The sequence below is a fragment of the Sinocyclocheilus grahami genome, unplaced genomic scaffold (assembly GCF_001515645.1).
Source record: "Sinocyclocheilus grahami isolate Dianchi unplaced genomic scaffold, SAMN03320097.WGS_v1.1 scaffold456.1, whole genome shotgun sequence".
NCBI classification, from domain to species: Eukaryota; Metazoa; Chordata; class Actinopteri; order Cypriniformes; family Cyprinidae; genus Sinocyclocheilus; species Sinocyclocheilus grahami.
The window spans coordinates 419,558-427,876 of NW_015505635.1; the positions used below are offsets into that span (position 1 = coordinate 419,558).

Consider the following 8,319-nt stretch of genomic DNA (forward strand, 5'->3'; position numbering starts at 1 on the left):
CTATTCATTGTGGGGTTAAACTGATTGACATGCCTCTTTGAGCGTCCGTGCTTGTGTTCCGCTGACATGATGCTGCCGTCTCGTCTGCTGCTCCCAGAAATACAGCACTAAACCTCCACAATCACAGCTGACCTGCTGCATTTAAGCCGGAATGTTTAAAACTAGGTTTAATGTTGCTGGATGAGGAATGCGTAATGTAATCTTCACCGATTTGCAACATTATCTGCCATTTAGCTGGCAATATGAAGCATTCGCAACCCATTTTGCTTCTGTATTGTGACGTATTTATGAGCGAATCAGGATATCCAACGAGAAAAACAAAACCGAGAGAGGAACTAGATTTGATTGGATTGTGAAGTGTGTCTGTAAACAGAGGTTTGGCTCTCAATTCTGGCCTAGATTGATGTCAGCTGGAAAGCACTTCTTATTCCTTTTCAGAAATATTCCCAGCAAACAAAAACATGTTCTAAGAACATTCTGCTAATGTTCTGAAAACCGTATTTCTGCATGGTTTTTCTCTGTTATGCAAACGTTAAGGGAAATTGCATCGTCATGAGATGTTTTTTGAATGTTACTACTTGCTTAGAACATTCAAAAGTAGCATTTAAAAAAAATATTAGATGAACGTTTCAGAAAAACCATTATTAAGACCAGATAACTTTGAAGAAACGTTCACGAAAGAAGCGTTTGTTCATAACTTTGAGCGAGTCTTGCGATCTGAGCTGGATAATAGCTTATTTTTCTGTTACTGCGATTTCTTGGAAACAACAAAATACATGAAAACAGATGTTACACTTTGATGAAAGATTATGAAGAAAAACATTTTTGGTTGCGCTCTGATGATTCGTTCACAGTCAGACCATGAAACGAGAACGTAAACGGGGTGAATTTAGATTTTGTGTGTCAGTGTTTACCTGGACTCATTTTCATTTGTAAATGCCACAGTTTCACTGTCAACACCCGAGGACAGATATATCACACATATGAATCATCAGGCTGCTGTTTGTTCATATTAATCTCTCCACTGGTGTGGTTTCTGCACCGCTGTGACCTCAAAAAGCACCAGTTAAAGGGCCGAGGTGCAGCTTCTGTTTTCCCACCACAACACCAAATGTCGCGCTTCCTCCTCTTTAGTGCCCCCTGAAAGTCCTGTTCACACCTCCAGCCAGAAGCCATTTGCTTGGCTTCAGTTCTGATTATGGCTCATTCAGCTCTCCAAATCTAAGATGGATTTAGGAAGTGCTAACACTGCCTTTACACCAGCGTGCTGTTTTAACAAACCCAAGGTGAAAAAAGAAACGGGTTTATTGCTTTTGAAAGCATATCAATATGTCATGCGTTATCTCAAATAAGAGCCATTTTTGCCGTACGAGGGGATGTGGGATCAATAAATAGGTATAAACTCAAATTGTAGCTTACTGTATCATTTATCTTAACAGCCATTTCCAGTTTCTCAATAAAATAGTGTGGCGGCCCAGATATGTTGACAGAAATAAATCTGTAAATATATTTCCAAATATTCAAAAAAATATGATTTTACTAAAATATTTTTCAAATTATATTTACCTAAATATGCTTTCTACCATTATGTTTTCTGGCCATTTAAAAAAATATATATATTTAAAAATATATAAATATGCTTTAAAACCGCAAGATTGCAAATATGTTTTCTCTTGTGGTATGTGAAGGTTGAAACGAAATACATTTTAAATTTTAAAAAATGTATACATATTTCAACACATATTTAGCGTGTATTTAAAATATTTTTGGTTGATTTTTTTTTAGCAGTGTTATTTTATGTATTTTTACATAACATAGCATGGTTTTGAATGGTTACCATATTTATTCACACTCATATTTGCATGATGTTCCGATGAATATCATGGTACTGTGATACCTAAACAGCTTGGTAATACCAGGGTACTTTTGTCAGTGTGCTCTAGTTTTTTTTTTTGTGCCTAACTGTTATCATTCTGTAACATTTGAAATTGATCCGAAGATGTTTTGAAACGAATATGAGTTTTTGCAATCTGAACGTTTTGCGTAAAACAAAAAATGCACAGTATTCCATGGCTTCCTGTTGCCATTCTTTTAAAACCTGGGTAGGGTGTGCAGGGAAGAGAGGGTTGGCTTTAGTGTTACAAGTGTTTTCATTGGCCACCGAATGTGTCAATCAAACGCTCCTGGAACGCTATTGGCCAGTTCGGTAAGTCTATCGCTCCATTTCGCACTGTTTCAGTCCATCTGTCTTTAACGGTGCGTCGTCTCATTCCGCGCGTTAGTCTAGTGCGGCGCAATTTACAGCAAAATCCTACTCCTATTACGATAAAGTTAGATATACTGTTGCCCGCATTACTTCGCAGATTATTTGTGTTGGGTGTATGGTAAATATCAAAGTAATCGCGTAATAAACCCAGGCCTAGTTTTCTGGGCGTTTGAAATCGGACACCGCTATAACGTCTCCAGCGCGGAGGGATACACTGTTGGGGCTGACAATGTGGACGGTGCTAAAATGTCTCCTCGGAAAATGAGATGTTACATTTGTAGCGCTCTAAAGAATTAGAATAGAACTTTAGGCAGAGCTACATTTGAGCGCAGTTACATTGTAACAACTCTCGACGCGGACTGTTCGCGTTTCCAGAGAAATTGGACGCGTTTTGCGCCGTGAATTAGCGGGACCTGAGGCGCGGAGGGGGGGGGAATTTGTCCCCCAACTTTTCTGTTTTTCCTCTCGGGCTGAAGCGCGTTTCTCTCCCGCTGGATGCCGCGCGCTTGACGCGAGAACCGGTGAGTATTTACCGCGTTTATCGGGGTTTACACGCGTAAACGTGCATGTTTTTGACTTTTACGCAGCTGGTGTGATTAATGAACTTTTGTTGCACGGGCAAATGTGTGTGAAGTGTTTTGTCTCTGAGCTTGTGTGTGTGTGCGGGGTTCGAGTCCAGAGGAAACGGCTTCTTTGTTCAATAATTGGCAACAATGTCAAGTTTAAAACCCCCTGTATAGCTCCTTTTTTACCACAGTAACTGTGTGTTTACAACTTTACAGAACATCTGCTGCCTCTTTCGCGTGCATATTTGCTGCAATTCGGGTATTTAAAGTTTTTAATGGTTATAACAGATAAAAGTTCACATGAAGTCATCTGTGAAGTACAGTTGAAGCATTTTACACGAGTTGTGTTTGGAGTTTCCTGCTAATTGCAGTTCTTCTAGTGGCCTGGTCTGCTTATTTGACTTTTCTTGGGAAATAACTTTTCCTTTTTCACTTTTGGGAATGGCTTGCCCATCTTTTCCTGTCTGGGGAGCTTGTGGAGGTGTTTACACGCTCTTATTATCTCTATTCTCCCATATGGAGTGTTTCTTGTCGTTGTTGTGACGGCTTCTTTGTTCAATAATTGGCAACAATGTCAAGTTTAAAACCCCCTGTATAGCTCCTTTTTACCACAGTAACTGTGTGTTTACAACTTTACAGAACATCTGCTGCCTCTTTCGCGTGCATATTTGCTGCAATTCGGGTATTTAAAGTTTTTAATGGTTATAACAGATAAAAGTTCACATGAAGTCATCTGTGAAGTACAGTTGAAGCATTTTACACGAGTTGTGTTTGGAGTTTCCTGCTAATTGCAGTTCTTCTAGTGGCCTGGTCTGCTTATTTGACTTTTCTTGGGAAATAACTTTTCCTTTTTCACTTTTGGGAATGGCTTGCCCATCTTTTCCTGTCTGGGGAGCTTGTGGAGGTGTTTACATGCTCTTATTATCTCTATTCTCCCATATGGAGTGTTTCTTGTCGTTGTTGTGTAGTTTTCAAACTTTGTGTCGAGGGCCGTGTGTTTCTTTGTGTTGGAGAGGTTGGGGGTGGGGGGTGGGGGGGTCTAGGGTGAACGTGGCCTGAAGTCTTCATGTGTTTCGGCCTGTTGCTGATCATGCTTGTGTTGAGTCCTATGGGTTATTTTCACCTTTTGGGTGTTGGATCTATAATGCTGCATTTGCACGTGTTGTAGAAGCTTGAAGCTAAGAAGTACTATGGTAACACCATGGTGCAGGGATATCACATGGAGCTTATATATATATATATGTGTGTGTGTGTGTGTGTGTGTGTATATACATGTATATATGTGTTCATCATGTTGGGTGTTGGATCTATAATGCTGCATTTGCACGTGTTGTAGAAGCTTGAAGCTAAGAAGTACTATGGTAACACCATGGTGCAGGGATATCACATGGAGCTTATATATATGTATATATGTGTGTGTGTGTGTGTGTGTGTGTATATACATGTATATATGTGTTCATCATGTGGTGTTTGCACTGTGTTCTTTAAAGCTATTGCATGTATTTTCATGCTACAAGTAAACAAATCAATAGAAATGTCATGACAAATGTCCAAAATGACTCCTAATGATGGTCATACACTGGTGCCATGTAACATAAATGTCAAAAACATCTATTCATGCTAAAATACATGCACAAAAACATTATTTTACCCACTGTTTTGAAATTTATAGCCATGGTATTTACACTGTATTTTCCAAAATGGTGTAGTACTTTGGGATTTTATGCCCAATGTTGTTTGCCCTCAATGGTATTTCCATTGCAGACGCTACTGTTCAAGCATTTAGGTAAAATCAGGTATTTTTTAAAGGAATAATACTTTTCATCAAGGATGCATCAATAGTGACAGTAAAGACATTTATAATGTTACAAAATAGTCAACTTCTAATAAATGCATATACAGCTGTGAATCCTGAAAAGTGAAGTGTATCACATTTATTACAAAAATATTGGGCAGCACAATTGTTTTCAACTTTGATGATAATCAGAAATGTAGCAAATTAGCATATTATAAGGATTTCTGAAGATCATGTGACACTGAAGACTGGAGTAATGATGCTGAAAATTCAGCTTTGATCACAAAAATAAATTACATTTTACGTTCACGTATAAAAAAAATTATTTGAAATTGTAATATTTCACAATTGTACTGATTTTACTATGTTTTTGAACAAATAAATGGAGCCTTGGTGAGGCTGCATTTAAAAACATCACAGTATAATCATGCTACTTGCTCAAAACCATGGTATTTCCATGCTACATGCCCCAAGCACTTTTTGATATTCTTTTGTCAGTGTAAACTGTGCATCCCAAAAGTGAAAGTAAAGCCATTATTGTGTTGGCTTCATTGCAGCATTTGTGATCTTTAATATTTCACAATCATCTACCTGTTGAGGTGCTGATTATGATTCCAGTGAAGGTGTTGTTGGAGCAGTACTGATGACAAAAGTATTTTTGGTTAAGGCTTCTCACTTTTCTTGTGTCTGTGTAATGCAGTGCTGATGTTTAATGAGTTGCTTCACGAATTAAGGAAAAGTGTAAAATCGCAGTGCTTTGTTTGGTTCTGCGTGACGTGACATTTGTCTTCTGAAAGCTGCGGATTGAAAAGCATAGAAATTAAAACAATGTTCTATATAAGAGCTTGCATTCCTATTATCTATAAAAAAGTGTTCCATGTATAGACATAAACTTGATATTTCACGCTATGGAAATGTTACACATGCATTGTTTGATTCCAGGAATCATGGTTATTTCTTGTACAACTAACTAGTTCCCATACTCTAGGAGTGGGTGGTTTTTTCTCGAGCGCTGGACTGGAGACTCGCTGGTGGTCTCGTTTGGTGGTTAACCGAGTTCAGATGTGGTGCATTCTGGGAAAACACTCTTACAGCAGGTCTGTGATGTAGAGTAGTTCTTCAGATGCAAGCGGCAGTCGGATTATTTTGGATCATATGCATTCACGTCAGATTTGATTACTAGGCCCAGAGTTCATAGATGATCTGAAAGCATGCTTGTCCATTATGCATCTCATTCCCTGCAGGATCATAAACCTGTTTGAGCTGAAAGAGACGTCGAGCGAGAGAAGCAGATCAAGAACACACAGGATCAGGATGGCAACAGCGGGGACCGACATGGAGCTGAACGACCTGCTGGATTTCAGTGTTGTAAGTCAAAGAGACTCTTCTGCTGGTTTTAATAACAGATGTTTATGGATAGTTGACATCAAATGTCAAGCAGTGTGACATGCAATAAACTGTGCTGTGTTGTGACTGTGTTGTATGGTAGTCATAACTAAAGGCCGTTGTTAGGCCACACATGGCTTTTATTATATTGTACCGTTTTTACTTTTATATATAATTTATAGTTATAGACACAAAATATCTAATATAAAAATAATGTATATGCAAATATATGTATATATTAATGTTTTTGTGTGTGAACATATATACGTGTGTTACTAAGATACTATTATAGTTTTTGTTAATATTTTGAAAAGAGATTTTATACTTTTTAAAAATTTATATATCCAATTTGAATTTTCGTTAAAGTTTGGGTAATTTTTATTTTTTGTCGATTTTGTCTATATGACCATTTATTATTTTTCCAGTTTTTTAGTATATGTTAAACTAAATGAAAATTAGATATTGCCTTGCATTTTTTCATTTTTTTTTAATTCCGTTAACATTTTTGTTTCAAGTGTATTTTTTTTATGTTTTGGTTTTGAATAACCATAATACCCCTAATGTAACTTTCCTTAATTTGTTAGTTTATTAATTGGTTTACTTAATAGATTTAGTATGAACACTTATAATTAAATTATAACAATACAATTTTAAAATGATCATTTAAAAACTCTTTAATTAAACAATTTAATTTACACTTAATTTTAACCTGGAAAAAAAATCATATAAAACATAAATAATTAAACAATGAAAAATTAAATGTAATTAAAAATGTTATTTGTCAACTATTACTGATGCATAAGATATGTAATACACGGTTTTTTTTTTTTGAAGCAATGGTGTGTATTTTCTCTGCTTATTTTTTTTCTCTCTTTGGTAGATGTTTCCTCATCCGATGTCAAACGGGAAGAACCGAGGCCCTACTTTACCCAGCAGTCAGTATGGTAGGCAATTTAAATTCGCTCACTTTGACTTTTATTACTACTCTGGTTATAGAAACGACCGATTCAGGATACAGAGAAAATTATATAATCTGCAGATGGCTTTCACACTTTTGGAAAATGGATTTTAACATGGTAAATCCCACATGCAGAACTTTCTTGTGCTGCACACGTGTCGATGTCGTTAGAGTCTGAGTGTTTGCGAAGCCTGTTTGATCCTCGTCATTCTGATCCGTCCTGCTCTCGCTGTTTCATGTTCTCAGCTGTCGACCCTCCATCACGGGGGAAGAGGGGATGATGGGAAATGATAGTTGTCCTCTCACCCCTGCGAACAATGTCAACAAACATTAAAACAACACGCAAAACAGCCCCCCCGCTAACTGCACCGTCTCACCCAAACGGAGTCTCTCTTCGTTAGAGATTGCATTCTTTTTTGATTGAAATCAAGAGGTTTTTGGTTGAATCTCCCAAAACTGAATATGTTCGGGTGACTTTTAACCATTTACAGTTTAACTAAATCAAACTTTAATTCAGAAGGAAGCAGTGTTAATTTCGTTGACGAATACTTTACGTCCTAATTTTCGTCAACAACATTTTTTTCACTGACGACGACGATAACGAACTAAAACTCTTTTTGAATGACAAAAACGATGACGTAAATCTATTGACATTTTCATCAACGAATAAAAACAAGACGAAAATTTTAGGAAGGAATGAGATTCATTCAGAAGGAATCTGCTGCGTTGTTCGGAGGTTAGATGCGTACATATGAACCTGGCGGGACATAAGCTAACATACACTTGCTGCACGTCGCATAAAACGTTCAAAAATGTCAATATGTGGGAGTAATCAACAAATAAAAACGAGACGAAAATTTTAGGAAGGAATGAGATTCATTCAGAAGGAATCTGCTGCGTTGTTCGGAGGTTAGATGCGTACATATGAACCTGGCGGGACATAAGCTAACATACACTTGCTGCACGTCGCATAAAACGTTCAAAAATGTCAATATGTGGGAGTAAGAGAAGAGCAGACATATGAATAAATCTGAGGACGCAAGAGAGAGAACTCAATCCGGTCCGGTTTTCTGAGCGCAGACACTGAAGCATAATGTTACACACACAGAAAGCGCCTCTCACAGCGCATGAGTACTCTTTCACATCACATGAACGGAGAATTACACACAAAATGATGTTGAATTGTCCGTTTTGATGAGTATTCACGTAAACACAGTTGATTACGTCTTAAGTGAACGTAAACAGTAGGGAGAACGTATATCAGAACATTGCATCCATTGCAGCTGTGCATTTGGTTTTAAAGGGACAGCAGCATAATTTAGTTGCTATTGTCCGAGTCATTGATGTT

General features: G+C 37.5%; 1 protein-coding gene across 2 annotated transcripts in view; it reads left to right on the forward strand.

The window, feature by feature from the left end:
* Positions 1 to 2,247: 2,247 nt before the first annotated feature.
* Positions 2,248 to 8,319, forward strand: part of tcf3a (transcription factor 3a) — a 45,443-nt gene continuing 39,371 nt past the window's right edge. For both annotated transcript variants that reach the window (XM_016234641.1, XM_016234640.1), the window contains exons 1-3: positions 2,248 to 2,787; positions 5,872 to 5,995; positions 6,894 to 6,957. In XM_016234641.1, the coding sequence (XP_016090127.1) occupies positions 5,942 to 5,995; positions 6,894 to 6,957 (118 nt within the window). In that variant the 5' untranslated portion in view covers positions 2,248 to 2,787; positions 5,872 to 5,941. The remainder of the gene's footprint in view (positions 2,788 to 5,871; positions 5,996 to 6,893; positions 6,958 to 8,319) is intronic.